We start from the raw sequence: 26,739 nt of genomic DNA on the forward strand, positions 1-26,739 counted from the left end.
GCATTTCTGCAAAGAGACTGTTTCCACACGGCTTGAACCCATGTCTTTCCCAAACACACAGATACACATAATCCAAGTTAGAGGTTGTGAGTTTTGTTGAACTCTCCGCGTCTATAGTCTATATATATCTACCAATGATATAATAATATTCAGATAGCTGTATGTCATTCATCATATAATAAAGAGATAAGGTCGCTTTGTTTTGTAACGGGGCTCGTCACTTACTTCACGGGACTCGTCTATAGTCTCTCTCTCTCTACTCATCTCCGACTTAAAAGCCCAGCTTGTGCCCATAATATCAAACAGAAACATATCTTCAAAGATAATAGGTAGAGTAAAAACATAATGGGTTAAATTGTTTTCTACCAACCTAACAACACCATTCTATCCCAAGAGAAAGTAACAGATAGTGTATGATTGGTGGTTGGAATTTGGAAAGAAACAAGAAGGTACAGATCAAGTGGTTTCCTTTGCCAATTACCCAAGAAAGGGAGAACAAAGAATATCAAAGTGCCTGGGCCAAATCCTTTGTATAGTTTTTCTGTCTTCATATCCGACGAATGACAATTCATGGTGGTCCTTTTTTCCTTTGTTTCTCCCTCCAGTACCACCACTATGATTTGGCTACACTATCTCTTATTATATAATTTTAATACTAGATCGTGACTTTGTGTCATTTATATATTTTTCTCTAGAATTTAGAAAAGTCTCCTAATGTTCTTCCACTTTTCACTTTTGATGTTTCTAGTGCAGAAAAAGTAAAGCAAAAAGGGTGACTTTTTTCGTTGTATTTTTGTGAAATGGTACCTAAGTTTGAACTAGGTAGCATTTGTCTGCACATTAACCTCGTAGAATAAAGCTCTATCTCTTTGTGAAAAGGGTGCCTGAACCAGAATGGTGGCAGTGTACATTCCAACATAGATCAAGATTTTGCTAAAAGAGAACTATATTAGCGTTTAGTTCTCTTATTTTTGTCTCGGTTTAACTTTTGCACACGGATAGTTTTTATTAATGATGTATAAACTGGACATCACTTTTAAAAGTGACTAAATGTAACTACTTACAATCGTAGAAAATAAGATAAATAACATTCTCAAGAGGTTAAATTGCTCTGATTGTGCAAAATTCATCTGCAAAGTCGATGTATATAATTAAATCATTTCTGTTTTTCCCTTTTCAAGGTCGTTTCCTCTCATTTACCTTTCAACAAATGAAAAGAATAGAAAAGAAAAGAAAAAAAAATATATTATTATTTGCCATGAAATAATATTTAGAAATATAGCAACTTCTTAGCTCACTAAATAGATGTGTCTGTATAAAAATCTGGTTTGACTTGACTTGGACCGAGCCATGATTTGGCGCTGATACGTGTGGCCTACTTCAAGGATATATCGAGTTTGTATACCCACCGATGATATATGTGTGTATTACTATATTATATATAGAGTTTAAGTTGTATACGCATTATGAAAATTTTACACCATCACAGTAACAATTATAGTAGCCAATAGCCAACGTCTTTTATTTTTAAGATTGCAAATCTCACATTTAAGGAGATTTACTTGTAAATATCTTTTGGTGATATGATAGTGTAAAGAATTTCATACACTAGTTGGTTGTGTATATAATTTAAATACATAATCCTTATATAAATGCAATTTCCTATACTTTTCTTGTTTGGTTACATGAGATCCATCAAGAGTAGTTGATGAATTTTGTTGACAAATTAATTCAAATAATTAAGACTATTATTTTGATGTGTGACACTCCCACTTGAAGCGTAAAGAATAATGTCATTCCTAGCTTTAATTGTGATGGCAACAGTTATCTTCCAAGATACAGCAAAATTTGACTCTTTAAAGGTTTCTTTCTCTGCTATAATAAATGCTTTAAATAAAGGGTTGACACCCTCTAATATGAAAATAGGAATAATTCACATAAGGTTGCTTCTGAATCAATTAACATCTTGTGGGGCGAGCAATATTAAATGATTTTCTACAACTCTCATCGAATAGTATAAGATTTGATACAACGACATTCTTCAAATATTAAAACTCCTTGGGTAAGATTATAATTTTCATATTTTAGAATGAGCCCCATGTTAATGTAAGAACTGAACTGTGTCTTCTTCTTCTTTTTATTTTTGGTGCTAAATTTCTCTAAAGTTGCGTATAAAATAGTTGTAAAAAAAAACCACTAGTCTAATGGAATATGCTGAGCTTTCTGTTAGAAATTGAAAATCGAACGTTTCCACTCTTCAATTGTATTAAATGCGAAGAAAAAACCAGTGGGTAGCAAAATTCTTGACTTTGGTTTCTAGTACTAGTAGTGGGTAAGAGCACTAATTTTTGCAGGTCCCAGTATCTGTACCTTTGTATTTTGACATTCTAGGCACACCAATTATGTGTTCGCATTAAACACTGTCGTCAACCATCACTTTGGGTTTTCAAACTGATTCCGATTATTTAAAGAAATTGATTGGAAATTAATCAGTTCAGTTTCTTGAAATACTAACCGATCAAGAAAATATTTACTGATCAAATCATGAGAAATATTATCATACTTAATATTGCTGAGTCTCCCATACCAACTTAACAAAAGGGTGTAGTGTTAGTATTAATTTTTGTTCTATTTGGCAGCATTATGAATGTAATACCATAAGTTAGTGGTAAATGGTCAACATTCAACATCGCTACGTTGGCTGAATCTATTCCCTCCCCAAACTTAAGGGATTTGCTTCTTCTTTTTTTCATTTAAACAACAAAAAAAAATTAAGGGATTTGCTGAAGTTTAATTGATTTGTTCCAAGTGGTACATATATAAGAAGATGAATAGTGGACTATGAAAATTGTAATGCTTGGATTTATCCCAAGATCATCATGCACGACGGTCTACATGGCTCAACTTTGACATTTCTTACACAAAATTACAAATTTCAATAATTTCCAGAAGGTTGGATTTAAGCTAAAAAACTAGAAATTCAAGATATCAGATGAAAAAGAAAAAGAAAAGATTCCGACATGTATTAACCTTTGATATTAATTTTCCAAACGCAACTGTAATCAGTTAACGTGTACTTTGCACATGATGTCATAAAAATTTATTAAGGACTTGTTCGTTTACCCTTTTTACTACATCCTAATATAGTGATAATGCTAATTCAGTAACAAGCTTACAAGTATTAGGACAAGTCATTTCGAGAAAAGAAAAAAAAAACTATAAAAGCAAACATACTTCTCCTCCATATCACGATTAAGTGCTCGTTTTACAGCTAATTAACGTAACCATACTCCATGCACACACTGGTTTGAAGTAAATGTCTTTCTGCACTGCTTTTAAGTTTTAAATGTGAAATCAAAAGTTTCAATGGTGACTGCTACTAACGCCTTCAATTTTTTCAGGCCACAAAGCCCGTTACTTTCGAAAATAGCAGATACACACTACAATCAATTTAACATTGACCTACATAAATCTGTGTTCATTTTTCCTTTTGCCGGTGAAAATGATATTATGATACTATTATGGTATCATCGTTATCAGTATTACCGATTACAAGTCTGCTTGATCCCATATCCGAGAGGCTTACTTACTGCTGCTGAAATCACCATTATAAGTTGAAAGCAGCAAGCTTATTCTATTACAGTATTACTACTCAAGTACATATAACCATGACTTTACAACAAAGAAAATAATTAACAAATGTTATAAGCATCTTCCGAGAGGTCAGACTATTTATACTACCTTTTGCATGTTGCAGGTACATATGAAAGCAAATTGGTGTTGCAGCACTAATGCTGTCCCAATAAAGCTCTCAATGGTGTGGGAGGAACACCCAGACTCGTGATGATATGACCCGAAAATCACACAGATGGGAAATACTTATTGAGATTGAATGGAAGGGAATAGAATTCCTCACTCCTCGTGTCGGTTTTGAAAGACTTAAACTTGTCCCACCACGGCTTGCCTCTGTCTTTCCTTACCTGACTATCCTTTTTGTGCATTGTGTTGTCCAAGAAATAAGCCAGGATACCCGCGACAAATGCTTCCGATGAGAATGGCACATTAACCATGTCATTGAACTGAACAATAACAAAGCACAATAAAGTTTTTTCAGCAAGATGTAATACATGACTAGGAAAATAAGTGAAGATTATTAAGATATTCAGAAGCTAATCCCAATTTTCCATACCCAGCGTCCACTCGTGTGAACAGGTCCATAACCAGCAATAACTGTGTACTCATTGAAGTACTGTGGCACTGATAAACCCAGAAAGATGGAGAAACCTAATATAAACTTGGTGCGGAAACTATTCAGATTGCAGAACTGGAGGAAGCTTAAGCCTCCAACGCCTGCAAATGACAAACAACATCAGAACTCACTATTCTTCAATAATATATATCAGAGATTATTGGTTTGAACTTGCTTCCATATGCTTACCTACATAAGCGAAGAAAATGCAATACAAAGCACCTACGATGGGTGCTGGTATAGAAGCAAAGACTGCTCCAAATTTTCCTGAAGATGATGGTGTTGTCAAGAGAATCACAGGAAAAAAGAGAAGGGAGGGGCATAGTCGATTATCAAATATATCAGTAAGATCCTTCTCAAAGGGAATGTTTAAGCAGGTGATTTACCGAGAATCGAGAAGAAAATCATAAACCCTGCAGATATCTGAACAACTCTTCTGCTGCCAACACGTGTCAGTGCTAAAAGGCCCGCATTCTCACTGCATATACGCAAAGGAAAGGACATCTCAATCAAGTATTATAACAAGAGTTTATCACTCGGCAGAAGATTTTGTTTGGACTTACATAGATACAGAAGATCCATTCCCAGTGCCAAACAACCCAGACAGTAAAATGCCAATTCCCTGAGATACAAACAAAAGACTGTTAAGTTAACAACAGCAACAAGACCTGAAACTTGAAAATAATAAAGAGCAATGCGGAAAGACCAAGAAAACAGTTCATCCTCATGAATCTTATTGAGCTCTTCTTTTCCCAATACATGATCTCAGAAAAAGAGGCTTTCTTTTCTTTTCTCATGGTCCAAACATTCAGTTATCCAGATCCAGTTTCCTTTCTCTCACTCTAGCTCTTGCTCTTCCCAATTTAACTAATGGGTTAGCTAGCATGTTTCGAGTCTTGCATAGGTTCACAACATGACTGTATAAAGTATAGATTGCAGAAAAATGAGAAAGCACAAGAAACAATAATATTTGAACTAGATAATACTGGCATAACTTGGGCTTGTAACACCCGATTCCCAAGTCTTCTTCTGAGATTATTAAAGAATGCTCTAGGGTAAACACAAGGCAGATGAAAAAAGATTAGATAGTGTGGAGGAGAAAGAAAGACTTGGCGCAATGCTGAGGTTGTCGCCATGTGACCTGGATGTCACGGGTTCAAACTATGAAAAAATAAAGTAAGCCTGCCAACAATAGACCAAATTTCGTCCAACTCTTCCTGGAACCACACACACAGAGGGAGCTTAGTAATTAGTTCAGGTTGCGGTTTTAGTGTGGAGTGGAACTAGGAAGAAGCCCAAGAAACCACAAGAGGAAGCAAGATAATATTGTCATCAGATAGCCATGCATGAATTCTGAGGTGTTCCAATCTTTAGCCCAAAAAACGATATCTGCTAGATATGACATCTGTTGTTTACATCACATCTAGAGTAGATTGAAATCTGCAGGTCAGCAACCAATTTTACTAAAATTGGCATTAGAGAATAATTGTTCTATAGACCTGAATTCGAGAGGAAATAGATTTCACTTGGTGTGATAGATGCATCACAATACTGGTGGATAACCTGAAGCTTAATCAAAAGGTAAAACTGGCAAGAGCAGAAATCATCCCAAAAAAGATCATGTGCATGTGATTGGGAGATATTATTGACGATTCATGTTCCATTTTGCTAAAGAACGGGGAGTAAAGGGAGCAGGAGAGATGATTCTAGGAAAACGCCTTTTTACCTGCCAACCTACACCTCTGCTGAGTACGGATGGTGGCAAAGGAGTAGCACTTGCATATCTCGTTATTGCAATAAAACCACCAGTGGACTGAAGAAAACAAAATCAACCATCAGAAGGGAGTCGGTTCCAGGCTTGTCTAGCCCAAGTATCTTTTTCTCCATAAAATTAGCAATGAAAAGAAGTGCACAAAGAAACAACAGAACTGCAAAGGGAGCAAAATGGGCGAAAATAGAGCAGGGAATCATAAAAACAGCACAGATGAAGGTTGGAAAGCAACTCTTAGACATCTGCCTCAACAACTAGGGGCTCATAATATTTACGCCTATTCTAAGCAGTCAGCAAAATTGTCTAACACGCAAAACCTCTAATAAGATAGTGTAAAGCATTCACAATTTTGACAAATTTCTATGCCGGGCAGGTAAACTAACCTCAACAAGAGCAACAAATGCAGCCATCATCATAGCAAATGCTTCACCAGCGTCAAATGAAGGTGGTCCCCATTGGAAGGGGTAAGGAACTCTGATCCTGCGGGCAAAGATCAGCGAGAGAATATGAGCAACAATTACAGATCATCAGTTGCTTTGATTTGATAATACTTGAAGGGCACCAAATGGAATAGACAAGTACATTCTAAACTATAGAAGGCGCATAAAAGAAAAAGGTGCCAAACAAATAGAATGCTTGGCACAAAAAAAAGCACATGATGTGTTGCAGAATAATACTATCATTGAAGGAACGGAAGTGGAGAAAACAGTAAACTTTCTGTGCTTTTATGAGTACAACAATGAAAAACTGACAGCTGACTTTAAAAGACAATGTATCTGCTCCTAAAAATGAAAATCGGGTAGGAAGGCTTCAAACACCCATCCTTACTTATTCACTTGCACATGGTATAAAAATAACAACTACGCCTCAATCACAAGCTTATTGGGGCACTTATTACATGCACATAATTTCCTAAATCGCAATTCAAATGTGATATCTACCAATTATGCTCAAGGTAAAAATTAATAGCAATAAAAGGGCATAAGCACATTTCAATTGCGACTGATATGGTGATGGAGACAAAAGTGCGAAATTTCACCCCATGCAAACGCTTATCTTACAAATTCCTCAACCTATTTCTCTTAATCATTCCTCTATTGCCATTTGAATCAAAATAGCAAGGGTGTCACTTTCCCCATCATTAAAAGAACCAGCAGATTTTAACTTCTTAGAGTTCCTGCTGATGGAATCTAATGAGGTGATTAACCTTAAATCACGCAACAAGAAGACAATACATGAGTCTATAAGTATATTAAAATCTTGGAGTTAAAAGCTCATTATGAGGTTATCTCATGTATCAATATGGAAATGTCATTATGCCGAAGTTTGTGGTGGCCATATACATCACGTAAACTACCCTCGGTATCGCAACGTAGAGATGTATATGATCCAATCTGTTCGTGAATAAAGATAGCAAGCTCATTTATGCATTAAATGAGCTAAGTTTCAGATCCTTCTCGAGCTTGATTATTATAAAAGCTATGCTCACCTAACCTCGGCTCAGGTCGACTCAAATAACACCCTAGCAAAAGCACACTTAGATACTTGTGCTTCTTTCCTTTGCCACACTATCCGTCACTCACCATCCCAAACACCAGCCATTAATCATATTCCAATTTTTACCTATATGGAGTCACCATCAATCATCACGAACCCAAACAGTCAAAACTTTAATATGAAGCCAATGAGATTTCAACTTCTTTGTATGTGAAAATTTTGATATTTTCTATTTAAGTATTTGAGATTCAGCATAGATTTAGACAAAGATTGACAAAGTTTTCATTTGTTTGATTGGAAGATATATATCTGATTATTGCCTTCCTCATGCAAGAGGGATCCAATGCCCCTAAAACCCTTGAAATTTGAATCTACTTGGTGAAAGCTATTAATTATCCTACAAAGGTGACTAAACTTTCGTCCTATCTGGTCTATATATGTACTTTCAGGCTGCGACAGAAAAAAAAAGTTGGAAATTGTGATGGTCCAGTGAGAGTTCAGTTTTCGCATTCAAGCTCAAGTTCAAGCTCAACTTTTTGAGCTATTTCTTGAGTTGTTTGATCAAGTCCTAAGCTCGTATGACAATCAAGATAGAGCTTGAGCTCAGGAAATTTGCAAGCAGGTTGACCTCCCGCTTCTAGGCATAGGTAGGCTAGTTAACATATCCAAACCTAATCATTCTACTTCCTTTTTATTCTACTCAGCTTGCACCACCACCATAGTCACTAGTAAGATTCTTTATTTCCATACAAAATACTTTTCAAATTACGTTAGCAAATTAGTAGCATGAGAGCTACTTACTACTATAAAGTTCAACTTCATCAAAAAGTTTCATTTCAACCCTACTTTTGGACCCACAAAAGGAAACCCAATGGAATTTCCAGAGGTCTGATCAGACCGTAAATATAGCAGAAAACGATGAGGGGTAAGGAAGAGAAAAAGAACTCACCATGGAGCACCATCAATGAGTCCAGCACGATCAGTTCTGCAGCTTGCTTGGGTCTTTGGTGGAGTCCCATTATAAGCCCCACCCACTGTTAGCAGGTGGGCATATATCCATACAATTGCCACCGTGAAAAGAACAGCAAAACGATCAAATATATTCTTTCCTGGGCGTATCAGATGGGCCAAATACTGCAATGACCACCAAAATCAAATAATCTGTAATTTTGGTATGCTACAATTCCAAGCAGCATAAAGTGATAGTTAAATGATTTCTCGATAAAGCATCTCACTTGAGAGAAAATGACCAAAAGGACCAGCTGCGGCAACCCAATTTCAACACATTTGGCAACCTAAACATAGAAGATACGGTCAACATTTCAGCCATTATATAGCAACAAGCAAGTAGACACATAAAAGGAAAAAAGGCTCATCTACATCAATACTTTTGGAGAAGGAAATCTTCATCAATACTTACCCCAGGAAAACCAAATTCGTAGAGCCCGAAGCCGACAAGAGAAACTAAAGGAACAGCTGAAAGCGGGCTTAAAAACCTAAATAATCGACAGAAATAGAACACCAATCAGAGCTAGTTTTCACTGAAATAACACAAAATGATGACACAATGACGTGGTGCAGTGAACCACTAAAGCTGACCCATTGATCATTACTTGATCTTCAATTCCAAAAAAGACAATAACAGGTGTAAAAAAGAGTGCTTTATTAAGATGTAGGAACTAGATCATAAGTCTAGAATAGGGAATAACATTAGGCAGTCACAAATTGACATAATAGGAACTAGATCAGAAGTCTTTACATAGGGAATAACATCAACCAGTCATAGTCGACACTAAATGGCACACAAACAAATCTTGTGAGGCTGACAAACCTTACAACATTGCGCCAAAGACCACTGAAGCCCAGGACAATCTGAAGTGTTGAAGCAACGATAAGTGCACCTTGGGTGGCCCGCATTATCTTCTTGAATCTCTAATGAAAAATAGAAAATGTAATAAAATATTAGGACGGGATATCACCAAGATGCAGGGGATGAGTTTAAGTTATGCCTAAACATCTTGTACACAGATTTAAAAAATATGAACTGGTAAGAGTTATTTTGAGGAAAATGATTATTAGTTTCCAAATCAGCTAAGATTTTGTGCATTAATGTCTTTGGCACTCAAGTTATAATATAAAGAACATAAGAACAATTAAACTGTCATTCCATTATCTGACTGTTATACCTACAAGAAAACTTCATCACAAAACCAATTTCTCTAATTTTCTTTTCAATTGACTATAACACATGATCCAAACAACAAAGGACAAAATTAACATCTGAAGACACTAACCGAAACAGGGTCTGGGTCTTCCCATCGTCCCGAAAGGATAATTGAAATTGTAGGTGCAACAAAGGTATAAGACGCTCCAATCACAGCTGGTAGTCTAGTTCCAAAGTAAGATTGCAACAAGGTGTTCAGCCCAGCAACAAATAGCAATGTCTGAATAACTTTCGCTTTCTCCTCCTGCGAAAGGGCAGATAATCTTTTGTTTAATATTGTCACACTACTTTTTAAGTCGAAATAAAACAATTCATTTTAAGCAGTATAACAGCTTTCCGCTGTCAAAAGGCCTCACATTTCCTCCTCCCATTTGGGGAACTAGAGCCGTAGGAATGATAACTGTGGTACCGAGCATAACCAGATAATGCTGAAATCCAAGAAGGATAGCCTCAGCTGCATTAAACAATAAGACAAAATCAGCATAGTCGACAATCCGCATTTCGGAAAATAATCAGCAACAAAATAAAAGATATAGAGAAGTGTTCGCCGACATTTTTGTTCAAGATCAGCAACAAGAAATGAAGCAATTACTTTACAGAGTAGACATTACTCCAATGACAGTCAACAAGACAATAGTTTTATTACTAAGTCAGTGGGATATTTCATGTGTGACCAGAACTGGATAGAATAAAGCATACTAATCACCCTAAACCTCAAAAAGGTAACTTTCAGAAATATGGAATATAAAGAAATGCCACTAATTACAGTTAAATATGTTATGAGGCTAAATGAAAAAAGAAAGTCATATGCTTTAACAACTAGAATTTGAGAAAATATAGAAAAGGTGAAACTAAAGCAATTAATGTGTGCTCTGCTCAAATTCTCAAAATAGCAACAAACATTACATAAAGAAGCAATTCAAAGCCTGTGGAACAGAAAACAGAGTTCAGGAAAATCAAGCAAGAATGGATAAGATTATGCTACAATGCTAAAACAAAGAATTCAGAGAATTAAACACTTACGCCAAGGAGGAGGACTAGTAATGCAGTAAGAAACATTAGGAAGCTGATCTTTTGGTGGATGTGGTGCTGGTTCATCTGACTTTCCTGCCATCTCTCTCTCTCTCTCTCTCTCTCTCTCTCTCTCTCTCTCTCTCTCTCTCTCTCTCTCTCTCTCTCTCTTTCTCTCTCTCTCTCTCTCTTTCAAAATGAGGACAGCACACTATTCGGTGAAGTGTCTAGAGAGTAGAGAGACTAAAAGCGGTGCAAAATCCCAAATCTGCACAATGACACATAATAAATCTCTCAGTTTTCAGAAATCAATAAAAAGGTAAGCAAAAGAAAAAGGACTCAAGCTTTTTGTTTTGAGTACCTAGAAAGCAAGATTGCAAAAAAGATTTAATTTTTAGAGTACCCAAAAAGCTCAATTATGAAACCACGCAAGCTTGACAAGATTGGAACAACAACCCACATGTATATATGTTCCCACAAATCCACTCACTTTTACTACTATATCTCACTATTAAATAAAAAGAGAAATGCAAATGAAATGAAAACTGTAACACAGTGTTTTGACACTCTAAGAAAAAAACTACCTATGATGCATTAACGTCGATAAAATCACAGACCCTACTTTCATTTATCATTTTCAAGGGGGGAAAACAGAGGTTATAACTTATACGGAGAGAAAAAGAGAAACAAGAACTACCAACATCTGGAGACTGAAAGCAAAAATGTAAAGATAAAAATAGACTGAAAAGTGAAAATTGACCTTCTCTCTCTTTCTGTTTCAAAAAGAGGTGTAAGAATTAAAAAAATTCGAAGAATCTCTCGATCAGGCACACATTTGTTTATTGGTCTTTCCGAATTGAGTCAACACACATTCGCTACCAGGGATTGACACCTCAAATAAGAAAGTAGTAGTAAAATACACCATTTATTAATTTATGACCAGGGAATTTTTGTGCCCACCCTCTCTGTCGGTTAATTTACTATTTTTCTCCTATTGTTGTCATCCATATTTTAAAGGGGAATGCACCTAGTTTTCTGGTTAAATTATTTTTATCGTCTGTTAGTAAAAAAGTATATACAAAACAACTTCTATTAATATATCTTATTAATGTCTTGCATTGTTTCAGTTCTTTTTTTAAATGACGGATTTGTCCTTGAAAATACTACAGAATCAAGTTCAGCAAACTAAATTTTTTAAAGAATAATTGAATTTTGACTAATATGATTGAGGAATTTGTACCATCTAATCCAGAAAAAGAATAGACGAATATTGGGGTGCACAAAAAGAAGTGACAAATTGGAAAGGAAACAAATGACACCGATACATTCTCCCTATTATTTGGTTCCAATTTGCATCAGATCCCCTATTCGAATTTTGTTGATACTTGAGGAAATTTCCACCTTAGTCCCTCCCAAAAGAAAATAAGTATAAAAATCCTACTATTAGTTCTTGTTTTGTGATGACAATATGATATGAAAGATTATAATGCTATAGTTTTCGACTTATTTATTATATGTACCAAATTTACGTTTAGATTTTGACTATCCAACTACTTCTTCCTACTTGTTAGTTTGGCACTATCTTTTTTAAGTTAAATGTTTGATATTTACTTGTTCAACTAATTTAAATTTACGCTAAGTAGTTGGTTAAATACTAGATACAATATCCCTTCGATCCACAATAAGTGACCATTTTACCTTTTTATTTTAGTCCAAAATAAGTATACATTTACATAATCAAGAAGGAATTAATTTTATTTTTCCAAAATTTGCCTTATTACATATTTCAATGTGTCAAGGTAATAATTAATTAAGATTAAATTAATATATATATATATATATATATATATATATTTTCTAAGAGTCTGTATTTAGCATTTATCATTAGGGCTTTGGTACAATAATTTATCATTATTGCTTTGGTGCAGTTAATAGTATTCACTATTATCCTTATGACTTAAAGAGTAAAAGAAAAAGTAGTCTCAGCTCCTCAGAAGTCAGAACAAGAATAATGTAGCTGCCCGTTGCAGTCGGCAAAAATTGGATGATAGCTGAAGAGGTTAAAATCACGTGACATGTAATCTTCAAAGCATTAGAAAATTTTAAGCTAGCGTTTGACTATACATTTTTAAATTTATTTCGAAAAATCTAATTTGAATTAAGTTTGGTTTGAAAATAAAAATGTGTTTGGATATATGTTTTCAGAATATATTTTTCAAATTTATTTTGGAAAAACATGTATATTATTAGTGTTTGTAAATATTTTGGCCCAAAACCAGCTATTGAGCTGGTTTTGGGATATACGATTTGAAATTTTACCAAAATATCGGCAAAATCTCTGGCCAAATATGTGTTTGCCAAATAAAACCCAAATTTTTTTTGACGAAATCTATAACCAACGGGTCCTAAAAATGTTCCATATGAGTTGTTAGATATTAGTCGTATACAATTTATATTAAGTGTGCTTGATATAAAAGAAGTTAATTTTTTATAAATAAAATATTTTCTTGAATAAGTGCTTTTCATGCTATAATTATTTTCTAGTGTTTAGTTCATTAGTTGTTGAATGAAAAAAAAGTTCCACTTTGTTTTTTTTTTTCTCATTTTTTCTTTTTGGTCTTCCATCTGGTGTCTAGTACCCATATTGAAGCCCGATTATATTTGGATTTAGGGGAGAAGCGCTCCCTATCAAGGTTTTTTTTCATATTCAGGGCTCGAACATGATACCTCTAGTTAAGGGAAGAGCAGCCTTATGCTGCACCACATACTTTGATGGGTTTATTTTTCGTTTTTAGGATATTCCATTTGTTTTTTTTTAAAATTACTTTTACTGTAGTGGTATATTAAAAGTCACTTCTTATTTTTGGTTGTTCTCTTCAATGGTTGAAAAGCGAATTTGTGAAAAAGGTGAAAAGAAGAAGGTGGATCTTTCGGCGGAATTGAGAATAATTCGTTATAACAGTAAAATTAAAAGGAGCTTTTTCTATTGCTTTTTCGAATAAGTGATTAGGGTAATAAGCCCAAGGTGTTAATTTCAAGAACCTTAAACCTAAAGTTACAAATGATTGTATTGCTGTCTCAACGAAAAAATGGAGGTTTTGTAAATTTCAATGACTAATCTAATTCATTTTACCCAAATCACTTCTAAGCTTCGAGTGTAAAATATGGACTTGGGTTTCTTGATGATATTCAATTTTGAATATGCAGCTTTTACTTGTATCACAGGCTTGGTATATACCTTTCGATTCTTATACGGCTTATTTGGATTATTGTTACATGTCATTTCATAATATATTGTATGTATTGTGTTGTATTAATATATTGTACTGTATTATTTGATAAATACAATGTTTGGATAGATTGTATCGTTTGCTATCGTTTTATGATGCCACGCACCAATAATATAAAGAATAAACTTGCAATATTACTAAAAAAAAGATATAAAGTAAAATATTTATTTAAAAAAGTAGGGTAATGGATAAAATATATTTACTTACTAATATAGGTAAAGGATAAAATATATTTATTAATAAGGAATGGCAAGATGAGAGAAAAAACCAAAGTAACGACGTCACCACACCAAATACGCCGTTCCATAAAGTAGCACTTTTCATCGTTACGTAATAGCGAATTTAACGATACAATACAATAAAATTTAAGCAACAATCAATACAAATATTATATTTAAATAACAATACGAAACAATACAATAAGTAACAACCATCCAAACAAGCTGTTATTGTATCTTTAACACATCTATCCTCAAACCTAACATTTACAATTCAGGCAAGTTATAAACTCCTGTTATTTAGATTAGTTCTGTTTGTCACTTGAGCTAATAAATCATTGGGCAAGTGCATGCTTTTCCAAGATAAAAAGGGCTTTATTCTAGATATATATAGAACATTTAATGTAACTATATAAAAGTATAGACTTCTTATAAACCAGTTCGTAATTAATTTATTAATTTTCCTTTTGGATGACGGAAATATATCAACTGACGTTGCAATATCATATTACTAGCTTGTTCAAGATAATAACACTATCATAACATAATTTGACCTAATGATAGGGGTAAAACGTTTTACAATAAGGTCATAATTATCCAATAAGCTACTTGTCTTGAACGCGATCACATAATTGACCAATGAACTAAAATATCGTGCAAGAACTAGTTCAAACTCATATATGTTTTTTACTATAATCTCATTAAATACTTCTCGTTGACATGTAATCCGATCAATTAATTAAATGCGTTTGTCCCGACTGGTCGTTTTGAGCATTTGCATTTTGCTCGGTAGTTTGGGGCCACGAGTAGCTCCGTATGATGTATTAATACTTGTGTGCAAAAATTGAATTCATTCCGAGTTGATTTGATATGTTTCGGCGCGAGTTTTTGGAAGTCGAAAGTTCGAAAGTTCATTAAGTTTGATTTGAGGCGCGTTTCGTCGCTTCAATGTTGTTATGCATGATTTGATGCCTTGAGTTGGTCCGTGTCATGTTATGGGACTTGTTGGTATATTTGTACGGGGTCCCGAGGGGCTCGGGTGAGTTTCAGATAGGTTTGAGCTGCGTTGCGCTCGTTTCTTCAAGTATAAATGGTATCACATTAAGCAAATGATCTCCGATTTATGTTTTAATTGAAAAATTAGATCTGTAACGTAATTACGGAGTCATAGCAAAAAGAATCATCGCATTTGGACATCGTTTGATGAATTTATGGTCATTTTACTAAGAATTGGGTTGCCAGATTTTTCAGATTAATTACGGAATTACCACTGAATTCGTATTTAAAAATCTGCACTATTTGCAAATATTGAAACCAACATATCTCCTTCGTTATAAGGTCAAATGGAGTGATTCAAAAGCCTAACTTGACTAAAATTTCATAAGGAATCCATTAGAGGCATAAAAGTGAGTTTCGAGATCGTTTGGCACAAGAAACGAGGCAGAATAGCTGGCAAAAAATATATACTCCCTCCGATCCACAATAAGTGACCAATTTACTTTTGGCACGACCATTAAAAAAAATATTAATTTCTATACAAAAATACCTAGTATGACTAATCGCTTGGCTTGCTCGGTATTGGAATTGGCTTGTCGAAGTAAGTAACTCTTCTAGACTTAGTGATGAGGGTATGAAACCCCGAATTACGTTTTATGTGATTGGTGTTAAGGTGAAGCACATGCTAGGTGACGGGCGTGTGGGCGTGCACCCTGTGAATATTGACTCTATTGTTCTCCATGGCACTGTATAGTGGCCTTATCTTGTTGATATATGTGTTTTCACCATGTGATAAAGTAATTGAGCTGTTAATCATGCTAGATATCATGTTTAGGCTTTATGCCGATACTGTTGGGGACCCATAGTTGTCATTTCTTGCTGTCATCCCGCTGGTTTTCATTGATATTTCGTACTCAGTCATATTCATGCATTTATATCATATCTCAGTCTCGGTTATTATTCATTGGCACATCATATCATTGTTCCGGGTAAGTCTTCATGATATTGTGAGTTCGTGGGTGAGACCAGAGAGATTGATGACTAAGTAAGGCCGAGTGATTATTAGTGACAGTTATGTGATCGGGCTGCACGTCGCAGCATGTTATATTGATTTATGCCTGGATTTGGCTTGTGATAGCGCTTGGGCTGAAGGAGCCCCTCCGGAGTCTGTACACACCCCCAGTGAGAGCAGTTGATTATATTGAGGGATGGATCTTCCCTGGACATGGATCTTGTTCGAAGCATTTATATACCTGGAGATGGATCTTCTCCGTGGGGCCGGATTGGCCTTCCTCGGTACTGAGTGACTGATAATAGGCTAAATCTAGGTAATTTGGCGATTGTTTATGCTCCCGCTTAGTTAAATTCGAATGTCATAATATGGTTAATTGATGAAAAATAGGCTCTAATTGTGAATTGTATACATTGCAGGATGAGGAGCCTACGTGATGCCTTAAAGTTGTGATTGGAACTATTTTGGAGCAAGAAAGACCCTTCGGAGATGAGTACACTTGAAGACGAGAAAAAAAGAAGTGAGGAAACAAAGTGCTGGGCTAGCGCGCCCAAATGCGCGCCCGCGCTAATTTTACCGCGTTCAAAACAGTACGTTGTCCAACTAGCGCAGTCAGATGCGCGCCCAGGTGCGCGACCGCGCTAGTCCAAGTTCCAGAAAGTGTTTGTCAGTGGTATAATTGGAAATCTGGAGGAAATCCCACTTAACCTATATAAAGTCAAGCTCGCCCAAGGATAAGCTAGCAAGGTTTTCATAGTCTAGTGAAGGAATAGAGAGGCAAGAGGCAAGGCAGAGATTTTGATCATCAAGTTCTTCTTTTCTTCCCTTGGTTTTTGCTAATTGTGATGAAATTGAACCTTATTGTCATGAACACAAGTATGAGTGGCTAAACACCCATTGTTCTCGGGTTGTGATTTAGCCATGAATATTGTTGTTTGATATTAGCTTGACCTTGATTATAATTCACCAATATATGGTTGTTTCTTCAATTCTGTGTTTAATTGCTTAATTGTCTGGCCAACAGTTAGGTTCTATTTACTATCTATGCTATGCTTGGGAAAGCCATGTTTAGATTAGAGAAGAATTGAAGAGAGCATGATCTTAACCCTTAGGGGGAGCGGATTTGTGGTTAGGATAGGAATATACCTAGCCGCCGTGCTTAATTAAATATCATAATCTTAATGCGTTCTTAATAGATTGATTTCATAGGAATATAGGCGTTAATCTATTGAGAATAGGTGAGTAGTACTTCGGGAGAAGGCTATGAGAGCATTTATCGATTAATTAGCAACCATGAATGAATTATATGAAAGGGAGAGTTAATTAGAACACAATACGAATGGTGAATCGATCACAACCCTGGAATACTTATCTCTACTGAATACACAACAATCAATTCGTTACTTGATAATTTAGTTATTACTTAGAATCATAGTATAATATAATCACATTATTGGACTTTGATTTTAGCTGGATTGAATAACAATTTTAGTAATTACGTGAGTAGTTTACACAAGTCTCTGTGGGTTCGACACTCAACTTATCATTATATTACTTGTCGACCACGTATACTTGCGTGTGCGTTTGGAAGCAACAAGTTTTTGGCGCCGTTGCCGGGGACTTGAATATTAGCTACTTGCTAGTTTTTTCTTTAATTGCTTATTTTGTCTAGTCTAACGTTACTTGATTGTTGCTCAGATCTCAGTAATTTTGATTGAATGCGTAGGGTCAGAAGCCAAGATCGACTTCAAGGCTTTGATCCTGAACCTGAGAGAACAATTCACAGGAGATTGAGGGAAGCAAGGGACACGAATAATATTCAGGCACTTGTTCAATTTCCTATGGACATGGCAGAGGAGCAACCCATGGCTGTTCAGGAGGTGGCAATGTCCAGCATTGCTAATGTCACCTTCAGTATAGTGAAGCCCAGGATCACTGGGCACTTTGAGCTGAAACAGAGCATGATCCAGCTGCTTTATGCAAATAGGCAATTTATGGGTCTTCCACATGAGGATCCGCAGCAGCATATTCTGAAGTTCTTGGAGATTAGTGATACTTATATCACTAACGGGGTCACTCCAGATTATGTGAGTCTCACACTTTTTCCATTCTCTCTGTTGGGTGAGGCTAAGCGATGGCTAAAGGCAGAACCAGCTAACTCCATTACATCATGGAATGATTTGGCAAGAAAATTTCTGGCAAGCTTCTTTCCTTCAGGCAAAACCGCAAAGATCAGAAGTGAAATAGTGGCCTTCAAACAGAAAGCAGGAGAATCTTTATACTCAGCTTGGGAAAGGTTCAAGGGGCTACTCAGAGACTGTCCTCATCACAATCAGACGAATGAAGTGTTAGCTCACACTTTCATAGAAGGACTACATTCTGAAACAAAGATCGTGGTAGATGCTGCAGCTGGGGGTCAAGTGTTGGAGAAAAGCTTTGACGATATATATGCATTATTGAACAAATTCTCTAAGAGCAATCCGGATTGGTAAGGAGAGATGGGCAGACACACAGTGCAAAAGTCTGCTGGGGTTCTTGAGTTAGATGTCGTCTCAGCATTATCAGCGCAGATTGCTACACTGGCCAATCAAGTCAACCAGATGAACTTGAGTATCAACAAGCAACAAATACAACCGGTACAACAGGTTCAAGCTTTTTGTGAAATATGTGGAGAGGGGCACACGAGCGACATATGCCCCGCAAACCCAGAGTCTGTCTGCTTTGTGGGTAATTCAAATAGGGGCCAAACAAACCAATATAGGAACACTTACAATCCCAACTGGAGAAACCACCCAAACTTCTCTTGGGGTGGAAACCAGGGCACTCACAATCAATACAGGCCTCAAGCACCTCAACAGCAATATATACCACCTCAGGTTGAACAACAAGCGAGTCCTACAAGTCACCTTGAAGACATGTTAAAAAAAGTGATGGCTGAACAGCAAGCTCTCTCTCAGAAAGTGATGGCTGAACAGCAAGCCCTCGCCACAACAGTGAGAAATTTGGAGCGTCAAATGGGACAGCTTGCTAGTGCTCAAAACACTAGACCAGCTGGAGCTCTTCCAAGTGACACTGAAGCCAATCCTAGGGCGGCCCTTAATGCCGTGTCGTTGAGGAATGGGAGACAACTCGAGGAAGTTCTATCTAAAAAAGGGAAACATGTGACTTTTAATGAGAGGCCAGCCACTGTAGAATCAACATCAGAGAAAGCCAAGGAGCCAGAGAAGCCAGCTGGAGAGGCGGTGGATGAGCAATCCCCACAATTGGTTGCAAGGCCACCACCTCCATTCCCGCAAAAACGCAGAAATTACGAGATAATGCCGCATATAAAAAGTTTCTTGATATCTTGAAGCAGGTGCATATTAATATTTCATTGGTTGACATCTTACAAGAAGTACCCAAATATGCAAAGTACATCAAGGACATTGTGGCGAATAAAAGGAGGCTGACCGAGTTCAAGACTGTGGCACTCACTGAGGAGTGCAGTTCCAGAATTCAAGGCAAGTTACCTCAGAAATTGAAGGATCCAGGTAGTTTCACTATCCAAATCACGATTGGTAAACATGTTGTTGGGCGAGCTCTATGTGACCTTGGAGCAAGCATCAATTTGATGCCGCTATCTATATTCAGATAGTTGGGGTTGGGTGAACCACGCCCAACAATAGTTATTTTACAGTTAGCTGACCGCTCCCTTGCTCATCCTGAGGGAGTGATTGAAGATGTGCTAGTTCAAGTAGGGTCTTTCATATTCCCAGCTGATTTCATCATCCTGGATTACGAGCCTGATCAGGAAGTCCCATTTATTTTGGGGCGTCCATTCTTAGCCACGGGCCAAGTTATTATTGATGTTTGTGAAGGAAAGATGATGATGAGAGTGGGTGACCGAGTGGAGGTCTTCAATGTTTATAGAGCACTCGAGTTACCAGCCCATTATGAAGAGCTATCCATGATCTCTGTGGTGGAAGGTGATGCCACATCGTTAGTACCCTATATGAGCCCTGCAGATCCTGTTGAACGAGTATTGATTGGGGACGTAGAAAATAGTGAAGATGAAAGGATGGGAGAAATTGAGCAAGTGCTGGACATGTCGTGCAGTTATGTACATGGGATTTTAGAAAATTTGAAGAGTTGGACAGGCCTGTCACTCAGACCCTCCCCAGGCCATCTATTGAAGAAGCTCCGAAGCTAGAACTCAAGCCACTTCCAACGCATCTGCGCTATGCTTATTTGGGGAACTCAGAGACACTGCCCGTGATTATTTCATCCAGCTTGACCAGCACTCAAGAAGAAAAATTGCTCAGGGTCCTCCGCGAGCATAAAAGGGCCATTGGGTGGACTATTGCTGACATCAAGGGTATTAGTCCATCGTTTTGCATGCATAAAATCTTTCTAGAGGACGGACACCGCCCCAGTGTAGAGCAGCAAAGGAGATTAAATCCCATTATGAAAGAGGTGGTGAAAAAGGAAGTAATCAAGTTGCTCGATGCAAGTATCATTTTTCCTATTTCTGATAGCAACTGGGTAAGCCCGGTTCAATGTGTGCCCAAAAAGGGAGGAATGACTGTAGTTGAGAACGAGAAGAATGAGCTAATCCCCACTCGCACTGTTACGGGCTGGAGAGTCTGCATTGATTATAGAAGGCTCAATAAGGCAACTCGCAAGGATCACTTCCCACTCCCATTCATCGACCAAATGCTAGACAGGTTAGCCGGGCATGAATATTACTGCTTCCTTGATGGTTATCCAGGATACAATCAGATTGTCATATGCCCAGAGGATCAGGAGAAGACTACTTTTACTTGTCCTTATGGCACTTTTGCCTTCAAGCGAATGCCATTTGGTCTTTGTAATGCACCAGCCACATTCCAGAGATGCATGATGGCTATTTTCACCGACATGGTGGATAAATTCGTGGAAGTGTTTATGGATGATTTTTCAGTTTTTGGGTCTTCTTATGATGATTGCTTGAGGAAAGCAAGGTGCTGGCCCGTTGTGAAGAAACAAATCTGGTATTAAATTGAGCAAAGTGCCATTTTATGGTACAAGAAGGCATCGTGCTGGGTCACAGAGTATCTAGGAGCGGCATTGAAGTTGATAAGGCGAAGGTGGAGGCGGTTGCAAAATTACCTCCACCTATCTCAGTGAAGGGTGTCCGGAGTTTCTTGGGACATGCGGGTTTCTATCGGCGCTTTATTAATGATTTTCAAAAATTGCTACTCCTTTGTGCAGGCTGCTTGAAAAAGATGTCACTTTCAATTTTGATGATGCTTGCCTCAACGCATTTGAGGAACTTAAAAAGAAGTTGGTGACTGCCCCCATTATTGTGGCACCTTATTGGTTTCTACCATTTGAACTTATGTGTGATGCGAGTGACCTTGCTATCGGGGCAGTGCTAGGCCAGAGGAAGGACAAGATGTTTTATTCCATCTACTATGCGAGTAAGACTCTTGATGATGCACAGCTGAATTACACCACCACTGAGAAGGAGTTGTTAGCCGTTGTGTGGGCCTTTGAGAAATTCCGGGCATACTTGGTGGGAACGAAAGTCATAGTCCATACGGATCGTGCAGCAATCAAGTATTTGTTTACAAAAAAGGAATCCAAAGCTCGTTTGATGCGCTGGGTTTTGGGTTGCTGCAGGAATTTGATGTAGAAATACGAGATCGAAAGGGGACAGAGAACCAAGTAGCTGACCATCTATCAAGGTTGGAAAATTACGATCACGTGGAGGAGGGTGGCCAAATTAAAGAGGTGTTTCCTGATGAGCAACTTTTTGCTATAACCCAAGACCCTCCCCCATGGTATGCAGACTATGTGAATTATCTTGTGAGTGGAGTACTCCCTCCTGAAATCCAATCTGAAGCTAGAAAGCGATTCTTACATGATGTGAACTTCTACTACTGGGATGAGCCCTACTTGTTCAAGCAATGTGCTGATCAGTTGATGAGGAGATGCATTCCTGAAAAAGAGGTGGAATTAGTGTTGTATGATTGTCACGCATCACCTTATAGGGGCCATCATGGAGGAGATAGAACAGCTGCAAAGGTGTTACAATCCGGTCTCTTTTGGCCAACCTTATTCAAGGATGCCCATGCATTCGTTAAGAAGTATGACCAATGTCAGAGGACAGGAACAATCACAAGGAAGCATGAGATGCCCTTAAATAATATTCTAGAAGTTGAGCTTTTTGATGTGTGGGGAATAGATTTTATGGGGCCATTTCCACCGTCTAGAGGAAACAAATACATTTTGCTAGCCGTTGACTACGTGTCAAAATGGGTGGAGGCAATTGCTTTGCCCACAAATGATGCCATGGTGGTAGCTGCTTTTGTGAAAAAGAACATATTCTCGAGATTCGGGACGCCACGGGCCTTAATCAGTGATGAAGGGACTCATTTTTGCAATCGATTGTTGAACAACCTTCTTGCTAAATATGGAGTTCGCCACAGAGTTGCTACAGCACATCATCCGCAGACAAGTGGGCAAGCTGAGGTGTCAAACAGAGAAATCAAGGAAATATTAGAGAAGACGGTGAGTGTGAATAGGAAGGATTGGCTGCAAAGTTGGATGATGCCCTATGGGCGTATAGGACTGCATATAAAACGCCAATTGGAGTGTCCCCTTACAAGCTGGTTTATGGGAAGGCATGCCACCTGCCCGTTGAGCTTGAACACAAAGCATACTGGGCCATTAAGAAGCTGAACATGGACCTTGAAGCCACAGGTGAGAAAAGACTTATGTAGTTGAATGAGTTAGAAGAGTTCAGGCTGTACTCTTATGAAAATGCCAAGCTATATAAAGAAAAGACAAAACGATGGCATGACAAGCATATCAAGCCACGTCAATTTGAGCCAGGCCAACAGGTATTGTTATTCAATTATAGACTACGACTGTTCCCTGGGAAGCTAAAGTCGAGATGGTCAGGTCCTTTTGAGGTGGTGAGAATCACTCCTTATGGTGCAATCGAGCTGCGAGCTTTAAATAGTGAGAGGAAATTCTGAGTGAATGGTCATAGAGTCAAGCATTATTGGGGAGGAATGATTAATCGTAAAAAGACCAAGGTTGTACTCGCTGAGGAGTAAGCAAGACTCTGCATCGTGCCGCGACGTTAAATCAGGCGCTGGATGGGAGGCAACCCATTGAATTATTGTAAACGTCGTGCCACGACGTTAAATAAGGCGCTGGTTGGGAGGAAACCCAACGATAGTAGTAGTTGATAATTTTGTGTTTTAGGAAGTGCTAACCAATGCAGGTGACAATGGGTAAGTGCTAAGGCCATCAAACGAGGTAAGGACAGGTGAAAAATTGAGGAAAAATTCCACCCAGGTGCGCGCCCGCGCTATTGGCCGCACATCTGGGCGTGCTAATTTGCACAGGTTCTGCCTGGGCCGCGCACCTGGGCGCGCTTCTGAACGCGCTATTAGCACGGTCGCGCATGTGAGCGCGCATCTGGGCGCGCAAATTTCTCCATGATTCTGACTTGGACGCGCTAAAACTAGCGCGACCGCGCATCTGGCCGCGCTAGTCAGTCAAATTGTCTCCCGTTATTTTAGTAGTTTAAGTTTTTCTTTTTATTTCCTTCTTTTATTTTGTTTAGGTTTTAATCCCCCCCCCCCCTTTTATAATTCTCCCGTTAAAACAAAACCCCAGCCCTTCTCTCCTCTCCCCATTCAACAAAAACAAAACCCCAGCTCCAATCCTTTCCCCAATCTCACGACTCTTTCCCCATCCCAGGCTCCCCATTCTCCTTCTCCCCTCACTATCATCGTCCATCACAGGTATGAACTCTAGTTTCTTTTTCTTCTCTTTTTGTATTTTTATTTTTTTCAGATTTTTTTTATATTCAAATACTTTAGTTGTAGTAGTTGTACCTAGATTTTGTGTAGAGAATTTGGTACAATAAGTTGTGGTGTTGGTGGGTGATAACTGTGGGGTGGAATGCCACTTGATTTGTGATTTTGGTGAAAGTATGTGGTGGATTATTGTTCTAAAAAGCTTAAAAGGGGTTGTGAAGGCCTAATGCCCACAAGGTGTTCGTGGAAAGGCCCGAATGAACGTGATTATGTAGTTTGTGACCACCTATGCGTGTGAAGTCTGAGTAACCGCATTGCGTCACAAATTTTAGTTGGGCTGTGCTGATGTGTTTTCATTTTGCAGGTATTATGGCTCCACGAAGGAAACGACAAGCCACAGGGGCCTCCTCGAGCAGCCAGGCTGGTTCGGCTAGGTCAAGAGGGGCTGCACCTGCACGCTCCTTTGATGCTACAAAATTTGTTTCGGCCAAGGCTCAGGACCGCTTTACTGAAAAGGCTCGTAGAAAGCCAATTCCGGAGAGGGGTATTCACGTCGGCTGGCTCCAGCACCACTGCCCGCACATGTACAATGAGTTGGTGAGGCGAGGGTTGCAAACCTTCATCAATGAGCCCGGTGAGGGTAATGTAATGGTTGTGCGGGAGTTCTATGCCAATGTACCAGAGCATGTTAATTGAGTAATCACGGTGCGCCGACGGGCGGTGAATGCTTCTGTTGAGGCAATACGGACGGCCTACCAGCTGCCTCCACCTCCAGATGCTGGTGATTACTTTTATGAGTACGGCCGCCACCCAATGAACGACAGAAAATGGGCGCGATTTTTTGAGACAATTTGTGTGCCCGGGAAAGAAGTGGTCTGGATGGACTATGGGGAGAAATTCCACTCCTCAGTACTCACCTTTGAAGGGAAGTGCTGGTTGCACCTCATAAACAACATTCCGTCTCACAATACTACAGAGGTAAATGGGCCCCGAGCTGCCTTGATTTGGTGCTTTGTAAATGGTTACGACTTCGATGTGGCCAAAGTGATGCATGACGAGATATTTGTCCAAAGTCAAGTCAAAAGGTATGGGTTCTTTTTCCCCTCTCTAGTGACTCAACTATGCAGGGATGCTCGGGGACCCAAAAATCTAGCTGTGGATGGGTTGGTAAGAAAGGAGGGCAAGTTCCATGCTGATAAGGTGACCACGAGCAAGGAGCCGAAAGTAGTAGAGGCGGCGGCGAGTAGTAGTTCTGATGATTCTGATGATGAGGAGGATGCTGAGGAGAACGTGGAGGCAGCACCACAGGCTCAGGAGCAAGGTGTAGCAGCTGCAGGACCATCTGGGACTGCGCCATCTTCAGGAGCTGCCCGGGTGTCCCGTTTCACTGCTTTGGAGCAGGAGATGGCTAGTTTACGAGAATCCATGACTGATTTGGGCACCCGAGTAGACGCAGTAGCTGACCGACAAGTGAAGTCGGAAAAGAAATTCATGGGCTGGCTGCAAGCTCTAGGCCGTGCGTGCCACATCAACCCAGATACTGTCTCCGACCAGGAGTGACACTTCAGGGAAGTTCCTTCACCTCACTGCTCTTTCACATTTTAAGCCATGGGGATATGTCTTTATTTTTAAGTGTGGGGTGGGGGTACTTCATTGTATGTATGTAGTTGTATCATTTGAATGTTGTTTTTGTTGTGTTTTATTTGACTTTGATAGTTTTGGTGTTAAGTAGGAATCATTAGTTTAAAGTAGATAAGTGGCTCGTCCCGACGACGGATCCCTTTCGGCGGGGTTCTTGAGGGACTAAGTCGAGAAAAAAAAATTTGGAAAATATGTAGACTCTTCCTGATGACGGATCTTTTAGACAATTTTCTTGAGGGAAGTTAGTCTAGAGAAAACACCAAAAAGATTTTTTATTTTTTTTAGGGTAGTGTAGCAACTCCCCCTTGGTTTTTCTTTGGGCCACGGTTCTTTTCCAAGGGTTTTAACTTGAACCGCGTATAGGTAGTTTTTTTTTTATTTTTTTTTTGTTTTCTTTTTGATTTGTAGAGTAGGTTAATGGGCTACGAGCTAGAAAATCAAGAGAGAACCCATAGCGTTGACACACCTGAACACAATAGACCCTAGAGTGTAACGCTTAGTCTTATTTGTTGAATCTCACCAAAGTGCCTTAATCTGTATGTTTGTTACTGAATTGAATTCTCGTAATGAAGCGTCTTGATGAGCTGATCTGGAATGAATCATATGCCATGTGTGGTGAGGTTTTTGTGTAGTCCATGCTTTGTACTTGTGTCTAGAACTTGCCCGGTATGTGAGTTGAAGCGACATTTTAGGTGATGCTCGGTTTGAAAAATGATTTTAGGCTTTCTTTGATCTTTTTGAGCTTAATTGCTTACCACAAATAAAATTTATCCCTAGTCAACCCTTTTGAGCCTATAGACTTTTATTTGGTACCCACATTACAAGACTATACCCTTTTTGTTCTTAATTGACATTGTTTTGATCCTTTTACCTATTAAAGCACTTTAATTGTGAGATGAGCGCTAACAGAAGTAAGAAGGAACTTGTAACGACCCGGCCGGTCGTTTTTGGAAATTACGCCCCGATCCCCCATTAACTATTTCCCCTAAGTTCATTTCTGCTATTTTGGTTTGCCGGGACGTTCGGTGTTGAGTTTT

The 26,739-nt window shown here is 38.4% G+C and overlaps 1 protein-coding gene and 1 pseudogene across 3 annotated transcripts; one reads left to right on the forward strand and one right to left on the reverse strand.

Annotated features, from left to right (window-relative positions):
- LOC109223732 (nucleobase-ascorbate transporter 6-like) lies at positions 3,447 to 11,642 on the reverse strand. 3 transcript variants are annotated; one of them, XM_019388146.1, is made up of 15 exons: positions 11,114 to 11,310; positions 10,765 to 11,020; positions 10,098 to 10,195; positions 9,812 to 9,985; positions 9,349 to 9,449; positions 8,938 to 9,013; positions 8,753 to 8,812; positions 8,467 to 8,651; positions 6,404 to 6,500; positions 5,976 to 6,062; positions 4,813 to 4,871; positions 4,636 to 4,727; positions 4,439 to 4,516; positions 4,190 to 4,350; positions 3,447 to 4,079 (listed from the first exon to the last, which is right to left on the reverse strand). In XM_019388146.1, exons 2-15 carry the CDS (start codon positions 10,853 to 10,855, stop codon positions 3,861 to 3,863), a joined length of 1,578 nt encoding a protein of 525 aa, XP_019243691.1. In that variant the 5' UTR covers positions 10,856 to 11,020; positions 11,114 to 11,310; the 3' UTR covers positions 3,447 to 3,860. The 3 variants fall into 3 exon arrangements, with proteins under 3 accessions (XP_019243691.1, XP_019243692.1, XP_019243693.1); XM_019388147.1 differs by lacking the exon at positions 11,114 to 11,310 and adding an exon at positions 11,513 to 11,642 and having other exon boundaries at positions 3,861 to 4,079; XM_019388148.1 differs by lacking the exon at positions 11,114 to 11,310 and adding an exon at positions 11,337 to 11,437 and having other exon boundaries at positions 3,861 to 4,079.
- Positions 18,767 to 23,269, forward strand: LOC109224357 (annotated as a pseudogene).

This window comes from Nicotiana attenuata, chromosome 3 (assembly GCF_001879085.1).
Source record: "Nicotiana attenuata strain UT chromosome 3, NIATTr2, whole genome shotgun sequence".
Classification (NCBI taxonomy): domain Eukaryota; kingdom Viridiplantae; phylum Streptophyta; class Magnoliopsida; order Solanales; family Solanaceae; genus Nicotiana; species Nicotiana attenuata.